General features: G+C 38.8%; 1 protein-coding gene across 9 annotated transcripts in view; it reads left to right on the forward strand.

Moving 5' to 3' along the window:
• LOC578564 (kinesin-like protein KIF21B) overlaps positions 1 to 23,280 on the forward strand; it is a 64,635-nt gene that overhangs the window by 36,197 nt on the left and 5,158 nt on the right. For 6 of the 9 annotated variants that reach the window (XM_030993562.1, XM_030993563.1, XM_030993565.1 and 3 more), the window contains 11 exons: positions 257 to 308; positions 5,027 to 5,141; positions 5,647 to 5,852; positions 7,907 to 7,981; positions 12,939 to 13,049; positions 14,107 to 14,243; positions 15,901 to 16,081; positions 17,222 to 17,383; positions 18,300 to 18,417; positions 19,117 to 19,287; positions 20,030 to 20,229. In XM_030993562.1, coding sequence (XP_030849422.1) covers positions 257 to 308; positions 5,027 to 5,141; positions 5,647 to 5,852; positions 7,907 to 7,981; positions 12,939 to 13,049; positions 14,107 to 14,243; positions 15,901 to 16,081; positions 17,222 to 17,383; positions 18,300 to 18,417; positions 19,117 to 19,287; positions 20,030 to 20,229 — 1,528 coding nt within the window. The remainder of the gene's footprint in view (positions 1 to 256; positions 309 to 5,026; positions 5,142 to 5,646; positions 5,853 to 7,906; positions 7,982 to 12,938; positions 13,050 to 14,106; positions 14,244 to 15,900; positions 16,082 to 17,221; positions 17,384 to 18,299; positions 18,418 to 19,116; positions 19,288 to 20,029; positions 20,230 to 23,280) is intronic. The other 3 variants (XM_030993564.1, XM_030993567.1, XM_030993566.1) reach the window with 3 other exon arrangements.

Here is a 23,280-nt window from a genome sequence, read left to right on the forward strand (position 1 = left end):
GAGCACTTGGGCCTAAGGAGTTAAGTCTATGTTTCACATGCCATTGACTTCAATTGGGTGTTGGGTGGAGTTCAGTTCTTGTGTTTCCTGGAAAGCCTACATTTTTCTGAACATTTTGATATCAAATACCCATTTTGGCAAAATATGGAGTTAGTCTTCGTGTCACTGAACCCTCAACTTGTTATTTTATAATTTGTTTTTAAATCACCATCTGTGTTGACCTTTTACCCTCTCTCTGAATTTCATGTCATTACAGATAGCGAGAGCAGCAGCAACAGCTCAAGGGCTCCCTCTCCAGTTGATATTAGGTAAGATTTCAGGATAACTTAAAAAATAATTTATTACAGGGTTCCGTGGATAATCACTTTTTTCTCTGTATGTGGAAAGTCCAGGAAGTCAAGAAAATTGCTTAGATCAGGGGAAATCATGGAATCTCATTGGCCCCAAAAGAAAGCAATCAGTCTCTTGTAATTTGCTTCACATCCAAACATAATTGGCTATGGCTGCTTTGAGCGTATCTGCCTAATCCTAACCCTAAATCTATCCCATTTGAAACTCCATTGTGGAATTCTGATAGATGATTTGATATGGTGGCTCTTTAGTGTGTAAAACACAAACTTAAATAATTATTGAAGTGTGAAACTCCTTCGCCTAAATATCGTGCAAGTATCTCAGAATGTTGTTTTCTTGAACTGCTTGAAGCCTTCTCGTCCTCCATGTCCTGTTATATTGAGTAGAGGCCTTCGCTAACATGGTAATTGCTTATATCTCTAAATGGACTCCATTCTGACCTCTCTGTAGCCATTCGGTGCAAAATGTCTGTCTCGTTGGGCGGTGTGGTACCGCAATCATACACAGTCTTACTGACTGAACCGATTCTAAACTGAGCGATTCTTGGTTATTCAGTGGAAAGTAATTTTGTTTGGTATACTGTCAGTCTAGGGTGTGTCTCATTAGTGTGATTAGGGTATGAGGCGTGAAGCCACCTCTGAAACCCTTTGGCAATTGGGTAACATGTATTTAAACATGGTCTTACTATTAGGATATATACATCTATTAGAATAAAAACCTAAAGCTAATTTCGAGCTCTGGTATGGGCATCGCATGTCGAGAGAACATGGCTGGCTATAATTTCATTCTGGATGGTTCATCCTGCAGTAGACTGATTGGTTGAACCAGTAAAACAACACAAGAACTTGCTGGAAATCAGCTTCTATAAAAACCACAACTCTCATTTGCTCATAGTGACTTGTGTTAAGCACATGGTGTCGGGCCTACTTACCTAGATTTCCTTATCTGTCTGTGCTCATCAATCAGCTTCTGTACACTTTATACCAAAATTATTGTCATTTTTTTCCAATCTTGAATATTCAGTGTAAGTTTTGTTGGATTCTGTGTGAATTTATTTTCTATCATTACCAGAACTCAAGCTTACCTTTAATATATTGTAGCGAAATGCCATAGTTTATCTCTATCAATTCTCATGAGGATACCCAGAGTAAAGAAATAAAACAAGAAACCTAACATTTTATTACTGTCATTATCATCTATCCTGGTTTCCCTCTTCTCTTTCTTTTGATGAATAATTTGATTACACTCATCTGATTGGTTCTGTTTTATGTTGACCATGCCCATTTCATGAATATTCATAACTAGTAGACCAGTTTTATTTGGCATTGCATGTTTTGTTGCTCTCGTTGTATTTGTGTATGAACTCTGTCAGGATATTGTAAAGAGAGCTAAACAGAAGAAGAAGAAAAAATGACCAAGAAAAAATGACCAAGGAAAAATGCAGCTTTCTAGATAAACAATACTAATATAAGCTCTCCTTTCTACTCCAAAAGACATAAATATCATTATTTTCCATTGATAGTAAAGTTGATTTCAGTTATTAATGGTGGTGAATTTAATCAAAATGGTATTAGGGGAAAATGAAGGTAAAATTAAATGTGGTAATATATCTTTGAATTAATCCATTGAAAGCAATTTAATTATTGAAACTACTTTTAAATTTATACAAAAACCCTCTTAACCATCTTTACAATTATTGAATTATGGTATAAATTAAAAGGTTTGTGACGGATAATTCGAGCCCTGTGCTAAATATAAGCCATTTAATGTCTATTTTTATGCTTGTTCTGGTTTTGCTAGGAAAGATGCATGTACATGCATATGTTGATATTGAACAAGACAAGTACTCACATACAGTAGAAACTGTCACTATAAGAGACTCGTTCAGATATTACGCGCAAAATCTCACTGGATTTGCAGCGTAAAGTGTAATACGCCTCATATTTCTAAATCTTATATTACAGAGGTTGGTGAATGTGTCCTTTTGTTGTTCTTTGATGCCATTAATTTTGCATGATAAAAACATGTTTTTTTGCGGCAGTTTACGACCCCATATCTGAACAAACCTTTAATTTAACTTCATGCAGTTATATAGAGATTTAACTACATATAACTACATGTAGGTCTATAGATTAATATGTCTAGATAGGGCAATTTATTGATCAAAACCTTGAATGGAAATAAATCTGTCAGACAGAATAGAATCATTCTGCAAATTTACATTGATAGATGTTTATATGTAAATAAACATGCACATGTATAGCAAGATGCGATGCTAGATTGATGAATCTTATTATGTAGAAAGATAGATGAATAGATAGATATACATACAAGTGTAAGATATGATTTAGATATGTAGAGTTAGATTTCTTATAGAGGTGGTGTGGTAAGGTGGGTAAGTCACCGGACTGTAGATCACAAGGTTCAGGGTTCAAATCCCAGCCCAGCACTAATTTTAGACTTGAGGTATCAACAGGTTATTGTTGACAGCTCAGAAGTGTTTCACAAAAATGAAGATCATCTTTAAGTTGGACTTAACTATGGCAGGCCGTACATGCCACTGTTTGCTCTCACCATTATGATCTTTAGATATTTTTTCCTTCCATTATGAAATATCAACTAATGTAAATTCTGTAGATTTATGACCGTGATTTGTACGTCCTTTTGAGAGACCAATGCCAGTAAATGGTGAGAGCAGACAGTGGCATGAACAGCCTGCCATAGTTAAATCCAACTTAAAGTTGATCTTAGTCTTTGTGAAAGACTCCCCTGGTCATACCAGTGGTCCCTGTAAGGAGAATCCAAAATAGGCCAATCAAATTGGTTGGCTCCTGCTCTATTGATGTTACATCTATTAAGAAACAAAAATTGCAAAGCATTTCAAACATGTACATGTAACAAGAAAGATAGATGTATGAAGATCTTTTTCAAGGTGGTTTTACAGATATTGTGCAATTTAATGTACATGCATAACAAACTTTTAATGAGATAAGGATTTCATTTGATGTTCAATGTATCTTACTATCCTTCTTGTCATATCAAGAAACACTCAAGCTGGAAAAATGAGTCTGTGTTTAATCAGATCTTTAAGTTTGACTTATAACTCATTTTGTTGTTTACTAAGACGCATGAATAATAATGATAATTAGATATAAAATATACAATATGCAGATTTATAAAGTAAAGCAACTGTATAAATATACTGTACTGCACTACGAAGAAAACAGAACTCCTAACAGTAAAGCAACTGTATAAATATACTGTACTGCACTACGAAGAAAACAGAACTCCTAACAGTAAAGCAACTGTATAAATATACTGTACTGCACTACGAAGAAAACAGAACTCCTAACAGTAAAGCAACTGTATAAATATACTGTACTGCACTACGAAGAAAACAGAACTCCTAACAGTGCTACTTTACAGACACGCCATGAACTGCGATGATAGCAACAGATAAGGCTTTTCCTATGTATACTTAGTGGAATGTTATTCCAAAGCTTTGGAGTAGCACAAATGAAAGCGCAATCTCCAAGAATTACTTTTGTTTATATATGAGACTTTTGAAAGTCAAGATTTTATATGCTGCAGTTTTTATAACTAATTAAATCTCTAGATATTGCAATTCCGATCAAACATTGTAAAGCGTGTGTGTTGGATTCTAGTCAGATATTTACTTGGATCCTCTCTTCACCCACTTTCTAATGATACTAAACAAAGCGTTGAATATACAGTATGCCATGACAAGAGAGATACAATTGATCATACTTGAGTTTCCAAACTTTGGTGGGAGGGTTTATGTACTAACATCACCATGGCATCATAGCATAATCTACATGCTGTCTTGGCTGTATTATACCGATCGTATGAAAGTGATACTGTGGATCGTATGTGAAAGAAGTGGCAATTAGAAGAAGGAAAAGTAAAAGGAAGAGAACAAGGAAGAGACAGAGACAGAGAGACACACACAGGCAGAGAGGAACAGATACAAAGATAAAGACAGCGAGATAGAGAGAGAGAGAGGGAGGGAGGGGGGGGGGGGAAGAGAGACGGAGAGAGACACACACAGACGCACCCACACACACAGGCATAGAGGAACAGATAGAAAGATAAAGACAACAAGATAGAGAAAGAGAGAGAGAGAGAGGGGGGGGGGAAGAGAGACGGAGAGAGACACACACAGACGCACCCACACACACAGGCATAGAGGAACAGATAGAGAGATAGAGAGAGCCATAGACAGAGACAGAGAGAGAAAAAGTAGGAGATTAGAATCGCTTTGGACACAGCTATAAATGAATTGAAAATTTGTGTCGCAAGGCACACATCTTGTTTGTGTTTGATCCCAATTGACTGTGCACTGCATTTCTATATATATGAACTATACCTATCATAAAACCTGTGCATTTGCTTAAATATGCAATGGTTGAGACTGATGTAGCTAAAGATATTTTAATCACATCAATGCACACATATCCATTTAGTTTGCCCGTAGTAGAAATACTTTTAATTAGTTTTGCTTGACATTGTATCATTAACCTCATATCTGCCTATTTTTTCTTTTTTATCTTTATTTTTTATCTTTAATAATGGCGGCGTGCATGGCATCACACTTGACTGCCTTCAATTATATCCATGGTTGCAACTCAATGGGATTTGGCTGCTCCCTGTTCAGTGCCTTGAATGCATTAGCAGTGAATGTGCCTGATCACACCACACTACCACACATAGGACCAGCAAACTCTGTCTCAGCTATTCCCATACCCAGTCAGACCAAGGCTAAAGACAAGGTGAGTTGGACTAACTTTTTTATTTATTAAAAGTAAATATTTTTGTGCCGCTAAACGTCATTTAGCTACAGTGGTAGCAATGTATATGAATTTAGAAACGGAAGCCCACAGCACACTATACGATCCGATTACGATCTGATTTTGGAAAAATTTGCAATAGCTTTTGATATAAACAATCAAACATGTTCAATTTTAATGACCAAGGACCTAAATAGTCATATGATTGCTTGGAAGAGGAAAAGTTAAATCGGCTCAAGATTGTAGTGACATCAGACCAGCAAAACTGCTGGGACAATTTACACTTAGTATTTTTGTTTCTGAAGTCCCTAATTCTTGAGATAAGCATCAAGTGAGGTACATACTAGAGCACTATCCAATATGTTTTTTGTTTCCCTAACATGTACCAAGACAAGCTGGTTCTAAAATTTTAACAATTTAAACTTATAGACAACTTCCCACGTAATGCGATTAGTTGACATTTTAAAACTAAAGCTTTGTATCAAAGATGATCCTCATTTCCCACCAGGCGCGAAGACGGACAGCTACATCTGAAGAGCTCCTAGGATTCAAGGGCACTGCGGACTTCACTCCCGACCCTGCTGTAGGTGTGGTCATCGAGTCTGATGAAACATCATCCTCAACGGATACAGCCTCGGTAGACTCATCTCTGGTGTTTCCTTCAAGTCATATACCAATTAGAAAAGATGGAAGGTAGGACTACATGTTCTAGATAGAACTTGATTAGGCCAAATAAAAAAGTAAACGTGTTTAGCGTCCTGCCTTTTTGAAAAATAGGAAGGAGGAGGCCCTTTTCTTTTCTTTTTTATATTCAAAATGGCTGCTCGGTACATTTTCCCAGACAGTCGGGCTATTTTTCAAGATGGCCGCCGACATTTTTTTTCTCTTCAGAATCAGAAACAGATCCATTTTAGCAGTGTTTTTCATGTTTTTTTTCTTTAAAAAAATAAAAATAATACAACAATTTTTAAAAAGGGAGGCGGCCCCCAAAAAGGAAGGGGGCGGGGACGCTAAACATGTATATATTTTTTGATGGCCTTAGATATGCTGTTCGGACAAGAGATAATACCTTGGTTAGATCACGATAGTCTTAGAGTCTTATGAAACATTGTTCTCTAGAGATAGTGCTCATTTACAGTCAAACCTGTCTATAGCGACCGTCCATGGGAAACACAAAAGGTGGTCTTTGAAGACAGGTTCCTGTAGTACATGTTTCCATGAAAAACCATATAAAAAGAAACAAAAAACGTGGTCTTTGTAGACAGGTGGTCACTTAATCAGGTTTGACTGTACCAATTACAAAAGAGAGACTAAAGGCAGGTAGGACTAAAGATAAATAGCATGTAATCATGAAATAAACCCAGAGATCGCTTCTAAAAGGAGATGTGGGTTTACAATCCCATTGACCTCTTGTACTGATACAAATTTACAAAAAGTTCATCTAGCATTATCTGAAGCTGAAAATGTGTTTAAAATTCACCAGCAGTAAACTCCACAAATGAAGGACAAAGTATTTTTTCAATGACACCAGACCTAACATTTCATCTAATCTGACATGCAGATGGTAGGAGAGTACTAACATCGGTGCGGATGGTCATCGTAATCCGTTTAGAACTTCTGCCCTTGAATATTAAGTCTAATCCTTGTGTATATTTTTGTAACCAAAATCTTTCTTTCTAGTAAGTTGTAACTGCAACATTATCTTATTTTATAAATGTGCTATTAATCCAGATTGCAGTTCTAATGTTAATGTTGACTCTAAACAAGGTTTAACCCCTCCTGTGCTGTATGTAGGTGGCAAATATTTGTCAATAGTTTACATGTTCATCAGACTGAGTGTTATTTCAAGCATACTTGAACAATGAAACATAACTTTGAAACCCCACTGATGATAAAAAGAAATAATAATTAGATCAATTTATATAACACAGCAATTATATAAGCATACGGTACTGCACTGTGTTGAAATACAAAAATCCTAACAGTGCTACTTTACAGACACACAATACAAAATGATTCAAAAACTTCTAGAAACAAGTGCGTTTTTAACAAAATTTTGAAGACAGCAACAGATGAGGCTTTTCTTACGTCTAGTGGTAGGTCATTCAAAAGCTTTGGAGCGGCGCAACGAAAAGCGCAATCTCCAATATTTACTTGAGTGTTTGTGTGAGGTACCTTTAGAAGCAGCTTGTCCTGTGTACTGTTATGTGCATGTGGATGTGATATATTTTTCACAGAAAATGCTAGTTTGCACAGAAGGGGTTAAGGTACGTTTAGTTAGTAGCGTACACTATGAATATGATGGACAAAGAAAGCGGACAAAATATACAGTTCCTCATGCTACCCTCAACAATTGCTATGGTAGACAAATGAACATCCCTTCACTGCTATTATGTAAAAATCTGTAGAACAGGTGTCACATGCATATTCACCTATTCTACACATTTTTACATAATAGCAGTGAAGGGATGTTCTTTTGTCTGCCACAGCAATTGTTGAGGGTAGAATGAGGAACTGTATATTTTGTCCGCTTTCTTTGTCCGTCATGTTCATAGTGGTAGATGGGAACACCCTGGGGGGCGTTTCACTAAGCTTTTTTTCAATGACAAATGACAAAAATCAGTGACAAATCTGCTGATAACCAATCAGAAGCAAGGATTTCAGTAGCTTATAACAAAAACTGTCATTTGTCACTGATGACAAGTTTTGTGAAACACCCCCCTGTTCTTTCAAATCTTTTCTTCTAGACTTGAGAAACTTTCGCCTGCTCTTCGAAGAAAGAATATAACACAGCTACAGGCCCTCTCTAACCCCAGCTCTGTGTAAGTGACAATGATTGTGTAACTTTATTTCTAATTATTTAACATACTCACCAGATAACTAGTTAACTTCCTATCATTTCACTAATATGTTTTCTATTATTGTTTGTGTACCTACAGTGTATGTTTTAATTGTCATGGTTGTGTTATATTTTGTATTTCAATATTTTAAAAAGAAAAGTGATTTGGCCTTTGACCGTGATAACATTTTATTGATAAACCATTTCAATCAATTCGATTCAAATTAATTCATATAGGTATGGGAATATATATTAATATATATATATATATACATATTCATATATTTATCCTATAATAGGTCCATGTTTTGGCATAGTATGACACAGGTAATGATGTAGAAGAGGAGATTTTTGCTTAAAATTAGTCTTCTCATCTAGAAAGAAAACTTCCTCAACAATTAAGCGTCAGTAGGTATGACAATTAACAACTATTTATTCACACCCCTTGTAAATTTGATGTTTCTTTTGGTGTTTTTTCCGTAACTCAAGAATGAAAGGTGGACTGGTTGAATCGGGGCCTCTGTCAGATACTTTAAGATGTAAACTTTAATATGTCAAGCTCTCAAGAAACATAAATCTGGAGAAATCAATTATTTACTTATTACAAAACTTGGCAGAAATATGAATAAATAACTTGTTAACTATATTTATATATACATATCGTCGGTGGGGTGACAAAACCTTGTATCTCAATTTTGTGAGATTGTGATTTGTTTGCATAATTTTGTAGCTGATGGCCTACGACACCACCTGATAAATCCATGGAACGCCTCCTGTCTCGGTTTTTCACAATCCACACAATCACCCTTAAACTGAACCTCGTAACTTTAACCCCCTTTGAAGCTGCACTGACAAAACCTCGTAACATCAGATACGTAATTCCTTTTCCTCGTAACTCACACACGGCCTAACAGTACCGAAGTTAGTGTATACATTCAAATCCTCGTAACTTATTCAACCAAAACCTCGTAATTCATTCAGAGTTGAAAGTAAGAACTTGTATCTGAATTTGAATAACAACTAAAAACTCGTATCTCAATTTGAATAACAACTAAAAACTCGTATCTCAATGGAGATAAAAGCAAAAACGTCGTAACTCACTTTCAAATATAAAAACAATTATTTTACTGTATTTCAACAATGACATTACAAATTGTATAAATATTCCAGTTATAAAAAGAAAGGACGGTGTCACAGCACTAAATTTGTTGAGACAGGAAAGTTTTTTCACTCTCCTGAAAATTCATGATTTTTGAGATACGAGGTTTTGTCACCCCACCGACGTTATATGACCATATACAAATTATTAGATTTAAAGCATAAATCTTGTTGGTTGTAAATTGGTTCCAAATTGGTTGGAAGTGCGACTAGGGTTAGGAAATGAAAAGGCATCATTCTTACCACTTATGTCTCTCTATTAAACACCTACTTTCTCTTCCAACAGGATTATGGCAAAGACAAGATTAGGGAGATTAAAACAGTAATGTAATTTCCTTTTAACATCCATGGGGTCATCAGGATGGGCATTAAATCACTGGACAGGTGTAATTCATCTACATTGCATTGGTGTATGAATCAAGGAATATTAATACTTCATGGGTTAAAGATGAAGTTGAGTTCTGGTCATGCGATTGCGTTGTGAAAGAAACGGTGTGGAATCGACCAGAAAAGGTTGATCATCTAGCATATAAGAATTTGTGTGTATTGCAAGGTTCTGGAATCATCAAAATGATAAGAAATTTGGCCAAGTCTTGGTAAAGTTACAAACACTGTACACAGAAAGATGTATATGGGACTACCCGAATACGTGGCGTAAAAATCCTACCCCCGAGTTTTACTATGTTACATGACATATTTAGAATATAAAGGCATTTGAAGAGCCAGGCTTTTCAGGGAACATGTCTTATCTGATGTTCTTCCACACTTGCATAATAAGAATGATAACGCTCACAAATTATTTTTCACCTCTTCCCAGAACTCAACCTTCTCTTTAATATAAAAGTTGACTGTCTTTGACGGGCAAGGTTAAAGACCCTGTCAGAGTTAAAAAAATGAAATAGATAATTCTATTTCAAAGGAAAGCTTATATAATAAGCCAGTTCATAGTTGCAGTCTGAGCATGAGCACATAAAGGTCATTGCAGACCAAGTTGTGAAATACACAGAGACAAAATAATGGATACGCGCTCATGAAAGATATGTTATCATTATTTATTTATTGCACCAGCAGTACACTCCCTGATACACAGGTGGAAGTATTCTTTGAAAAGGGGAAACAAATGCAATTTATGTAGCACCTCCATCGCTGTAGAAGTGATTATTTTGATTCTCAAAATGAGACCCCTTCATGTTTTAAAGATCTATATTCAGGATATTACAATGATATCAATTGCATAATATTTTAGTGTCTGTCAGAAAAGTAACAGCTCTCTGAAAAACTCGAAAGCTAAAGCTTTGAAAATTATAAGTTGTTGACCTAAAAATTACCATTCACTCAATGACATCATCTTATGTTCCACATGTTATGTTATCACTCTTACTATGGCAAATTTGATCCCTGTTGACCTGAAATTTGAAGGGGTGCAGAAAATGAGGTGTTAATTTGCTTTTGTGCAATAATGAAAGGGAAAATAATTTGTAATCCTTTATATTTGTATTCTACATGCATTCTGCTTTCCATTCATAGAAAGTATTTTCTTAGAATAAGTTTTTTTTAACTATTGCTCAAGGTGGAGGTGTCATAATAATATCCCACTTTTATGCAGCGCTTAATACATTAAAGATGTCTCTAAGCGCTTTACAGATATATCATGGTAAGGTGGTTCATTCCGTTAACTCTCAATCAAGAATTGAGGGTCAAATCACAGCCTTGGGACCAAGGTGTAAATTGTACGTGGCTTTTACTAGGGTAATAATCAGCAGTCGGTAATTTTTCATTTACCGTATCCCAGATAACTCTTTTGTTTTCAGTTGTGACAGGGATGGCGGTAATTTGGGCAGTATTGTTTTCATACTTTTGTGAGAAATATTCCTAATTTGAATAATGCTTCCTCATAGATTCTTTCTTGTCATAGCATGCCGTTTTTTTCAGTATATATCTTCTGAAAGCCAGGAGAATGCTCTGTCTTTTATTCTATCCAGCTTCATTGCCATTATCTCTTTTTCTTTCTAAGGTACATGGTGTATTCCAGGTACATATGGAAGCCCATATACTCCTCTTTATCATTTTCTATGAGGGCTTTATATCATTTGGCCTTAACAACGTATTCGTGTATCAGTAATCTCCACTTCCCCCCTCTCTCTATCCAGGCCTGATAAAAACCCGATTTAAATCGGTTTCCCGATTTTTCCCGATTTTTTTTTTTCCCAATTTAAAAAAAAAAAAAAAAAAAAAAAAAAAAAAAAAAAAAAATCAAGTTTTTTTTTTTTTTTTTTTTTTTTTTACCAAGTTTTTTTTCTTCCCTATTTTATCCTCATTTTCCCGATCCCTCTTATTTTCTCTATTCTTCCCTATTTTGCCCTATTTTTTCCCCATTTTTCCCTATTTTTTCCCTATTTTTTCCCAATTTTCTTTCTCGAAAGGGGGGAATGTTGTTAAATGCCATTTTTTCCCCGCGAATCCTCTCTTCTTTTTTTTTCTCAAGGGGGTGTAATTGAGGGGAAAACAAAAAACCTATTTTTTTTTTAGTGCTCACTATCACCCCTGTCTATCTCTTTCTCTCTCTCCCTCTCTTTCAACCTCCCCCATCCCCCACACAATTGCATCCCCCTCTTTCTCAACATCCCACACATACACCCAACCTTTCTTAGCCCCCCCCCCCCACACACACCCACTGTCTCTTGTAACTCCCCACAAATCCACCCTTTCTCTCAGCACCCTACATTATGTTTCTCTCTGATTCAACACTCCCACAATCACATCCCCCTCTTTCTCAACATCCCCACACACACCCACCCATCCTCTCTCAACATCCCCACTCATGCCCACCCTCTCTCCACACAAGCCCACCCTCTTTTTCATAACATCCCCCACATACACCCACCCTCTCTCATAACACCCCCACACACCATCCTCTATCAAATCCGCCCCACACATCATGTTTCTCTCTGATTCAACACCCCCACCACACACCCACCCTTTCTTATAACATCCCCACACACACCCACCCACCCTCTCTCAACATCCCAAATACACACCCACTCTCTCTCAAACCCCACACACCCTACCTTTCTTCTAACACCCACACACCAGCCCACCCTGTCTCTCGGCACCCACCACACATGTTCATCCCTCACTCGTAACACCCCACACACACCAACCCTTTGTCTCTCTACACCACCCCCACACACCCGCCTTTTCTTAACACCCCTAAACACTACCCCACACATCCACTCTTTGTTTCTCTACACCACCCCCGAGACACTCAGCCTCTCTCGTGACACCCTTACACACACCTACCTTCTCTCGTTACACCCCCTATACACCCACCCTTTTGTCTACCTTCACCAACCCCACACACCCACCCTCTCTTGTAACACCCCTACACACTCCCACCCTCTCTATTCTCTTTCTCAACTCCTCCCACATATACACACCCTCCCTCTTTTTCACTTTTTTCTCATTTTCAAAAACTCTCCATCCCTCTTTTTCTTTTTCTCTTCATCTCTCTATCTCTTATCTATTATCAAGTACCACACCCCTCTCAATGCCTGTGCCTTTTCTCCTCCCTACAAAGGTCAAATGGGACCCGTTTCACAAAGCCTTTTTTCAATGACAAATGACAAAAATCAGTGAAAAATCTGCTGATAACCAATCAGAAGCAATGATTTCAGTAGCTTACAACAAAAACTGTCATTTGTCACTGATGACAAGTTTTGTGAAACGCCCCCCCCCCCCTGGTGTCTCTTTATGTATCGGTGAAATTCTTTGTCTTTTTTCAGGGACCATACCCCAGACCACACCCCTCCTGGTTCTCCCCCTCCTTCTAGAACTGGTAATGTCTTCTCAAGATTGGCTCAAACTAATTCCCCAGCACAGTCTCAAAAGGACAGGTAAGTTGCCCAATGTAGAGCTTTGCTTACGCTGGTTTAGTGGTTTATTCACCCAACACTCAATTACTAGGTTAGTGGTTTAAATCCTTGCCTAGTCTTTTAGCCCCTCTCCTACTTGAACTGGTAATGGTTTCTCAGGGCTATCCCAAACTATCTCCCCTGCATCATCTCAAAAGGAAACATAAGCATGTAGTCTAAGCTTCTAAAACAACCTGATCAAACACCCTCTGATGTGAAGATAATGATCATCCAATGGCACATGCACATTCATATGATATTAGGCCACTTCAGAGATACTAGGGACTTTTAGATTTGCGTGGACTGATACGTGTGACGTCTATTAAAGGCAGTGCATTAAAAAGACGTCGATCGTAGCAATCCACGTTGTCGTTGTGCAAATCTAAAAGTCCCTACTATCTGTGCATGGGCAGATAAAGGTCATTTGTACATAACTGCAAAACCTATCAAGACAACTGCTGGATAAGTGTTCATGAAACTGTTGCAATCAATCATTGATGCACAGGTGGTAGTTTTTTCCCCTCGAGAGGGCAAGCGAAAGGTATTCATGATGCACCACCATCACTTTGGCAGTGATTATTCTAAAATGATCAAAGTGAGACTCCACCATGTTTTAAGGATCCGTGGATATTTGGTTGTCATTTATACGAGTGCTATAGCTCCAAAGTGGCCTATACATGTGAATCAGTATAAACCTAAATTGCTCTCACACTAAAGCATAGCTCTAAATATTTAAAATTTTGACATTTCGAGGTGTCAGTGACACAAAGACGTAACTCCGTTTTGGCCATTTTGAGAAAAAGTGGTCTATGTGTCACTGAGCACTTGGGCCTTAAGGACTTAAGTCTATGTTTCACTAGCCATTGACTTCAATGGCGTGTTGGATGGAGTTCAACCTATGTGTTTCCTGGAAAGCCCACATTTTTCTGAACATTTTGATATCAATTTTATTTGCAAAATATAGAGTTACGTCTTTGTGTCACAAAACCCTTGAAATGTATTTTTTTTTAACGAAATCAATTATTTTTGTCTTCACCAGGGGTTCCATCATTCCTGTGATCAACAAACCAACGACACCCCGAGCCCCCCTGGTGTGTTCATACACCGCTGAAGGTCATAGTAAAGCAGTCTTATCGGTCCAGGCCACAGAAGAACTGCTCTTTAGTGGATCAAAAGGTATAATAATAATAATAATAATATCCGCTTTTACATAGTGCCCAATACATCGATACAACAATGTGCCTAAGCGCTTTACAGATTTATTATTACTCCGGTCATTGGATTTAGGCTTACCCGCACACAAAGTATGCGCATTCTTCACTCCTTGGGGAGGAAGGGGAAAAAAAATGGACCAAAGAAAATAATCGTAATTTTCTCGTAGAACTCTATTTTTCCTACAGACTAACCAAAATTATCAATCATTTTATAAATTTACAGGAAGTTTACCTAAAAAATGGTCGTAATTTAGCAAATCTTCATCGATTTCGTGCGCTGTCTAAGTTGGACAGCGCACGGGTTAGTAACCAAAATCATACCTCGCTCACACACTCTGTGGTGGGGAGCTACGGGGCTAGGAGTTGCCAACAAATCCAACGCACCTTCAGAGATTCACAGCGCGCAATCGTCGGTGTTCTACTCTAAGGACATTTTTACAAGTACGATTTTTAGTACGAGTTTCTGGTCAGTTTTCTTCTTATTTCTTTGGTTGCACAACGATTAAAAAGATAACTTCTTCAAATTTGCTGCTGACGTGGTTCAGACTAGATCTTGTCCGATGTGTTTTCAAGTCAATTTTGTTAATATATTTTTTTGTATGAAGTTGCCTACAAATAATGGACGTGCTGTTTTGACTTGCGATTTTTACTGTTTCGGCGTACAGGCCGCACCCCGACTTTTTGATATTTTCTCTTCCAAAAATACTGCGGCCTTTACGCCGGCAAATACAGTAACTTTCGCATCCTACCGGGTACCCATTTAACACCTGGATGGTGAGTGGCAAATGTAGATTAATGTCTTGTCAAAGGACATCAGTGCTGCGGCCGGACTCAAACCCGTACCTTATGATAACCAGTCGGATGACTTATCCACTAGGCCACACACCTCTACACCTTTTAACCTTAGATAGTTTAGCAAAATGTGGTGGTTGGAATAGACGCATCCGGAACCCAAACTGCATAATTAGAACGGAGTGTGAATATCTGAAAGTTGCTCATAGGGAGATAGCAAGATTGCTGGACATATTGATTATGTTTGTGTAGTCACATAATATATCTGCTAAGAACTTATCAATACACAATACTTGTCAATATACCAGACTCAGCAGTCAGTGCAACAAGTGTAAACCAGTTCAAATCCATCCTTGGGAAATATTGGTACAGCCACCCCCTTAACCACTTGACTGCTAATGGCTTAAAATACGTTCATACCGCCTGTGCTACAGCATTTTTTTGTACTGTACAAAAACTTCACAAAAAAGGTACACTGCACACACAAAAAGTCTGTATTTTTCCAGAAGAGCGCCATATACTGTTCGAGACCTGTATAACATCATTGCAGTACTAATTACACATTAGGGCTAGGCCTTATGCAGTGCTACGGTCTTGAAAGTGCAATGCACTAAGCACGTACATGTACGTGGTGCGCACAGACATGCAAGAGCGAGAACACGTACATGTACGTGGTGAGCAGTCAAGTGGTTAAGTACAGTCCATACCAGAGAGATAGCATTACCTGGAGGAGCAAATAAGGTTATCTTTACCGGTATGCCTAAAAATCAAAGTAAGTAAGTAAATAATACAGTACTAACCTTTCTTGTTTTTTGTTTCGCGATTAGACCGGAGTGTGAAAATCTGGAAGTTGGACACCGGGAAGGAGATAGCTACACTTGCCGGACATACAAACAATGTTGGAGTAGTGAGATACTGTGAGAAGCTCAAGTTGGTGTTCAGTGTCTCTACTGCGTTTATACGAATCTGGGACATCAGAGATACACAAAAATGTGTTACAACCCTTAGGTAATTCACCATGGAACTTTTTGTTATGTTTATGTCAAGTTGATGTTATGTTAGATGTTGGGTGCCACAGCACTAACCTTTTTTTGGCGAGACGCTAAAGGGATTGGGTAACTTTGCCTCAGATTCTAAAAAAAATAATCTGGATTTAGTGCATGCTGCAATCATAATTATAAACCTTTAGGTCTTACATGAATCCCATGACTTTTACAAGCTAATCGCCTGTCTGATTACCAAGATAACTATTTTCAAAGGTTGTTGGTTTTTAGTCAGCGTAAAGTGTTAAAGATAAAGAGTTCTGGGGAAAAAAAATGAATTCTCACAGAATCAAACAAAACTTGCACTGAATGTTCAAGATTACAAATAAATGTCATTTGCCAAACAATTATGGTAGAAAATGTATACAGGCCGAGTAATAAGCATATAAAGATAAGGAATTCAAGGTAAGTAATTCAACACCATTTGTGTAGTCCCATATACAAATTTGTGTGTACGGTGCTTGCTTCTTTACCAAGACTGGGCCAAATTTATTATGATATTGACCCGGCCCCCCCACTCAGTGTTATTTAGGGTACGCATATGCTCGTACCCTCTTTTTGAAAGCACCCCCTATCTGAGGATTGCCAACATTTCCGAACCCCCCTTTCGCGGGCTTTTCGCGGGCTTTTCCTGCCTTGGAGACCCCCCTAAATCAGGAAAAATGCACAATGTACCCCCCTAAATACACCCCTTTTTTTTACAATTCTCGGGCCGGACTTTGTTGCACGAAAAGTACCCCTTTACCGGACATTTTGGCAACACGCATGCGGTCATTCCGACCTCTGAGTGGGGGGGCCGGGGATATTGATGACTCCAGAACCTTGCAGTGCACACCAATACTTACATGCGACATGATCAACTTTTTCTGATCCATTCCACACCTTTTCTTTCACAATGCAATCGCATGACCAGAACTCACCTTTATCTTTAACTTCCCTTTACAGTTCATGTGGTACATGTACATGAATGTAGCTTCATAAAAGTCCAGGGATTATCCCCTACCAGTTGTTTAGTGTTTAGATGGTGCTAAATACTGACATTGACCATTCATTTCCATTGCTCATTCAGTGTTTAATCTGTGTAAAATGTCTGCTCTCTCTGCAGTTCTTCTGGCATGCAACTTGATAAGACAGCTGGAAGCAGTTCATCAAGGACAGTAACTCTACCTCAGGGTGAAACACAGATCAATGACATCGCTATCAACGAGAGTGGGACCAGGCTCTACTCTGCCGCAGGGAATATTGTGAGAGTCTGGGACCTTAGCAGGTAAGCGTCCCTCAGATAGGATGTATAATGACTGAATCATTGATTTGAAGTGTAATGGTGAAAGATATCTCTCTTATCTGATAGAGAGATAGAGAGAGAGAGAAATAGTATGTCCATGAGAGTGGCATTAGGCATTACTCAGCCGCGGGGAATATTGTGAGAGTCTGGGATTTTAGCAGGTAAGCGTCCCTCAGATAGGATGTATAATGATTGAAACAATGACTTGAAGTTTAATATTGAAAGATATCTCTCTTATCTGAGAGAGAGAGAGATAAATGGTATGTCAATGAGAGTGGCATTAGGCTCTACTCTGCTGCAGGGAATATTGTGAGAGTCTTGGACCTTAGTAGGTAAATGTCCCTCAGATAGGATGTATAATGATTGAATCATTGATTTGAAGTGTAATATTGACAGATATCTCTCTCATCCGAGAGAGAGAGAAATGGTATGTCCATGAGAGTGGCATTAGGCTCTACTCTGCTGCAGGGAATATTGTGAGAGTCTGGGACCTTAGTAGGTAAGTGTCCCTCAGACAGGATGTATAATGATTGAAACAATGATTTTGATGCATAAATATTTATCTTTTCTGGGGAGTGTTTCTCAAGGATTAAGATTGACTTTCAGTTTGACTTGACTAATGCAGGCGGTTCATACCACTGTTTGCTCTCACCATTATGATCTTCAGGTAATATCTTTTCCCTTCAATAAGGAACTTTTAAACAAGCTCAACTGTGCAGATGTGTGACCATGATTTGTAGGTCCCTTGAGAGACAAATGCCACTAAATTCTGAGAGCAAACATTGGTACAATCGGCCTGCCATAGTTAAATCCAACTTAAAGTCGATCTTAGTCTTTGTGAAACACTCCCCTAGCAGATTAATGATTCAATCATTTCTTTTCAATCTCTCATCTGCAGCTTTCAGTCTATGTGTAAGTTGTTTGGAGGACCCTCAGCAGCAGTCATGTGTCTGGATGTCAAGACTACACCTCAGTTTGACCAAGTCTTTGCTGGTTCGAAAGATCACTATGTAAAGGTACTTTGATTTGTCATCTTTTACATTTTTTTAATCTGATTTTTTTAAGCACTTTAATGTTGGCAGTAACAATTTTCTAGAATGTTTGCTATATCTGGCATGGTGCCTGGCTAGAATACTCCCTGGGAGAGGAGTGTATGCACTGTTATGGGCACAATAGCAATCGAGTCCAATGAGTTAGGTGATAATACATGTAATGACAATGTAAATCACTTAGAATCATCATCATCAACATCATCATTATCATCATCATTATTATTATTATTATTATTACTTCGTGTACATGTATTACAGTGCAAAACTGACTTATTTTCATATTCTAAAAATACATGCATTGTTCCTTCATTTTCACAAATTGTATAAGTAGACATAATTTTAGACCAAGGGGGTGTTTCACAAAGATCCTAAGTTGAACTTATCTCTAAGTTGTACTTAACAATAATAGAGAGCTGTTAGCATCTATGAAAATGTTCTTGATTTGAAATTTATAACAAGTTTAAAATACTTGAATTTTCGCTTTTAAATATATTTTATTTTAAGGTTTCCACATGGCTCTCCATAATTATAAGTCCAACTTAGAGTTAAGTTCAACTTAGGATCTTTGTGAAACACCCCCAGAAATGATTCCTTACATATGTATAGGTGAACCTGTAAGTAGTTTGTTTTATAAAATCCCTCATTTCATTTTCTTTCCGTTAGATGTTTGAGGTAGAGCCAGGTGCTTCTGGTTGCCTGACCTCGTCTTTCAACTTTGACCCCCCTCATTACGATGGTATCCAGTCCATGGCAATCAGGGGGAATTCCCTCTTCAGCGGGTCCAGAGATGCTTGCATTAAAAAGTGGGACTTGGACCAGAAACAGCTGTCAAAGGTATGTAGTAATACTACAGCATTTGTAATGCGCCATTGATCTAGTAAACTATTCTGAGGCGCAGAAGGAGATTATTACCCTCGCTTTAGCACCCCTACCATTACAGCGCTCTAGCATTTCAAGGAATTAATTCCTGCCAGGTGCCCATTTACATCACATGGGTTGAGTGTGGCAAATGTAGATCAGTGTCGTGCCAAAGGACATTAGTGCCGCGGCGGGACTTGAACCGCAGACTTTGGTTGTAAGGAACTGGGAGGGAGAGACAGAAGAGGAAGGAAGGCACATAAAAGAAGGGAGAAAGGAAGGGAGACAGAAGAATGGAAGAAGGAAGGAAAGAAGGGAGAGAGAAGGAGGAAGGAAGAAAAGAAGTAATGAAGAGAAAGAGGGTGTGAAAAAGAAAGGGAGTGAAGGAGGGAGGGAGAAAGAAATAATTGTGATGTCTTGAAGAGTGGGTCTGCTTTTAACTCACTTTGGGAGTGGACGTTTAATTTCTCTTATGGCCCTTCTCCAAGCTTTACGTTTTTCACCATCTGCTCGTGAGGTCAGATGCTCTCATGTCTTTTTATAGTGTCAGCCCCCAAGGAAGTCTTGTGCCAGCTTCTCTGCATTTGCCACAAGTTTAAACAATTCAGGAGTGACTATGCCAGACGTTCTTTCGATAGTAAATCTCAGTCTTAACCTGAAAAAAAGGGGAATAATATGCATTCATTCATATATTCTTTTATTGTTTCAATGTTATCAGGCAATGTCAAACGCTCATAAAGACTGGATCTGTGCCTTGGACTTCTTACCTAGCTACAACTGTCTGTTGAGCGGTTGTAGAGGGGGCTATTTGAAGCTGTGGAACATCGACACCTGTACACCTGTCGGCGAGATGAAAGCTCATACCAGCCCTATCAACTCCATAGCAACAAACTCCACCCATGTCTTCACAGCATCTAGGTGATTTAATCGTCTTTATCAAGGCTCATTCACGCATGACCAAGTAAAACCTACCGCACGCTTTACAATCCGACTGCGATCCGATTTTAGAGGATTGTGATAAAATTTGATTCAAATATTTCAATGTGTAAAAATTTTAATGACCAAGGATCTGAATAGTCATATTTCATGCTTCCTTTGAAACAAACACAACTAAATCAGCTCAGAAATTGAAGTCAGACTATTTATTACTGCGATTGTCTACGATTTAAAGCTGATTCAGCTCAATGCCCTAACATTGCGATAATGTTTGTTTATCTTGTCTAATACAATGTCATTTCTTTGACAAATTGAATAGCAAGAAGATCGTGTAGTGTGCAGTAGGCTTAAAATGGCCCCCCTTTTTTTTTGGGGGGGGGGTGGGGGGTTTAATTAAACACATGTTGTTCTTCAAATGGGCAATTAGGTTATTTTCCTTTATAAATTTCCAGGCGTCAAATGCAATTAAGTCATTAGAAGAAAAATAGACCCAATATGAGCAGAAATCTTTTCCCATTCTTTTTATTCATCTGCTATAAAAAAATTTAGAGCTCAGGCATTTCAGGTCAGGCATTTCATGAAGCCCCCAAATAGTTTCCTTTTGTATGCGGGAAGGAACTATTTTGAGGAACTTGATCTTACCTGTGACCCAACTTCCATACCCCTGAATGTGTGTGTCACAACCATCACTCTAAATATGCTATGGGCTTGCTCGATGTAAATGACAAGTATATGTAAATGTACCTTTGCTACTTTTTAGGCTGTTCATGTTTCCTAATGAAATTTGGTGATTAGTGCTTGCAAGTTGCTATGCATGATGTATATATGAATGTCGTTTCCTTCTTTGTTGATTGTGTTTTCTTTGTCAGCTATTGCTTCTCAATGTACATGTACACTGTTTTTATTTATGTTGTGTGTTGTCTATCTCTCTCTTTGTTTCTTGTACTGCATTATTTCTTTTGATCTATTTTTGCCTCCCTTTTTCTATTTTCGTTTTTCCTCTCTTGCCCTTGTCTTCCTTTTCATGTCTTTGTTGGGCCCTCATTTTCCCTCTCATCTTTAACTCCATGTCTGTTCTCTATCTCTGTGTGGGTGTGTGTTTCTTTCTCTGTTTGGGTGGGTATCTTTTTTCTGTGTGGGTGTGGGTGTCTTTCTCTGTGTGGGTGGATATCTTTCTCTGTGTGGGTGGGTGGCTTTATATGTGTGGGTGGGTGCGTTTCTCTGTGTGGGTGTGGGTGTCTTTCTCTGTGTGGGTGGATATCTTTCTCTGTGTGGGTGGGTGGCTTTATATGTGTGGGTGGGTGCGTTTCTCTGTGTGGGTGTGGGTGTCTTTCTCTGTGTGGGTGGATATCTTTCTCTGTGTGGGTGGGTGGCTTTATATGTGTGGGTGGGTGCGTTTCTCTGTGTGGGTGTGTGTCTTTCTCTCTGTGGGTGGGTGGCTTTCTATGTGTGGGTGTGTGTCTTTCTCTCTGTGGGTGGGTATCTTTCTTTGTGTGGTTGGGTGACTTTCTATGTGTGGGTGTCTTTCTCTGTGTGGTTGGGTATCTTTCTCTGTGTGGGTGGATGTGTTTCTCTTTGTGGGTGGGTATCTTTCTCTGTGTGGGTGGCTGTCTTTCTCTGTGTGGGTGGTTGTGTTTCTGTGTGTGGGTGGATGTGTTTCTCTGTGTGGGTGGGTGTCTTTTTTGTGTGGGTGAGTGTCTTTCTCTGTGTGGTTGGGTGACTTTCTCTGTGTGGGTGTGTGTCTTTCTCTGTGTGGGTGGTTGTGTTTCTCTGTGTGGGTGGATGTCTTTTTATGTGTGGGTGGGTGGCTTTGTATGTGTGGGTGTGGGTGTCTTTCTCTGTGTGGGTGGGTGTCTTTCTCTGTGTGGGTGGGTGTCTTTCTCTGTGTGGGTGGGTGTCTTTCTCTTTGTGGGTCGGTATCTTTCTCTTGGTGGGTGGGTATCTTTCTCTGTGTGGGTGTGTGTCTTTCTATGTGTTGGTGGGTGTCTTTCTCTCTGTGAGGGTGTGTCTTTCTCTGTGTGGGTGGGTGTGTTTCTCTGTGTGGGTGTGTGTCTTTCTCTGTGTGGGTGGGTGTGTTTCTCTGTGTGAGTGTGTGTCTTTCTCTGCGTGGGCAGGTGTCTTTCTCTGTGTGGGTGTGTGTCTTTCTCTGTGTGGGTGGGTGTGTTTCTCTGTGTGGGTGGATGTTTTTTTTATGTGTGGGTGGGTGGCTCTGTATGTGTGGGTGTGGGTGTCTTTCTCTGTTTGGGTGGGTATCTTTTTTCTGTGTGGGTGTGGGTGTCTTTCTCTGTGTGGGTGGATATCTTTCTCTGTGTGGGTGGGTGGCTTTATATGTGTGGGTGTGGGTGTCTTTCTCTGTGTGGGTGGGTGTCTTTCTCTGTGTGGGTGGGTGTCTTTCTCTGTGTGGGTGGGTGTCTTTCTCTTTGTGGGTCGGTATCTTTCTCTTTGTGGGTGGGTATCTTTCTCTGTGTGGGTGTGTGTCTTTCTATGTGTTGGTGGGTGTCTTTCTCTCTGTGAGGGTGTGTCTTTCTCTGTGTGGGTGGGTGTGTTTCTCTGTGTGGGTGTGTGTCTTTCTCTGTGTGGGTGGGTGTGTTTCTCTGTGTGAGTGTGTGTCTTTCTCTGCGTGGGCAGGTGTCTTTCTCTTAATCGCTGTATCTCTATCTTTTCTCACTGTCCTCTCTCTCGTTCACTTGATATGTTTCTCTGTATTTCTCTTTTTCTCCTTTTCACTTACATTTTCATTTTTGTATTATATGGTCTGCCTCTCTCTCTCTCTCTGTCTCTCTCTCTCTCTCCCATCTCTCCCTCTCCCATCTCTTCCTATCTCCCTCTTCCCATCACTTTTTCCTTTTTGTTGGTTCAACTATCTACTGCCCTCTGTTTCTGTAATCAATTCTGTATTCAAATTTATATAGAGCAAAACATAATATGTGCCGTATATCACATGATGCAAGCCAGATTTGTTTGAATCGTTGTTTGTGTTTTCTCTTTGTGTAAACGTGTTCTATTCTCATTTCTTTGTTTTTTTCTTCCCTT

The sequence above is a fragment of the Strongylocentrotus purpuratus genome, unplaced genomic scaffold (genome assembly GCF_000002235.5).
Source record: "Strongylocentrotus purpuratus isolate Spur 01 unplaced genomic scaffold, Spur_5.0 spur5_scaffold_20, whole genome shotgun sequence".
NCBI classification, from domain to species: Eukaryota; Metazoa; Echinodermata; class Echinoidea; order Camarodonta; family Strongylocentrotidae; genus Strongylocentrotus; species Strongylocentrotus purpuratus.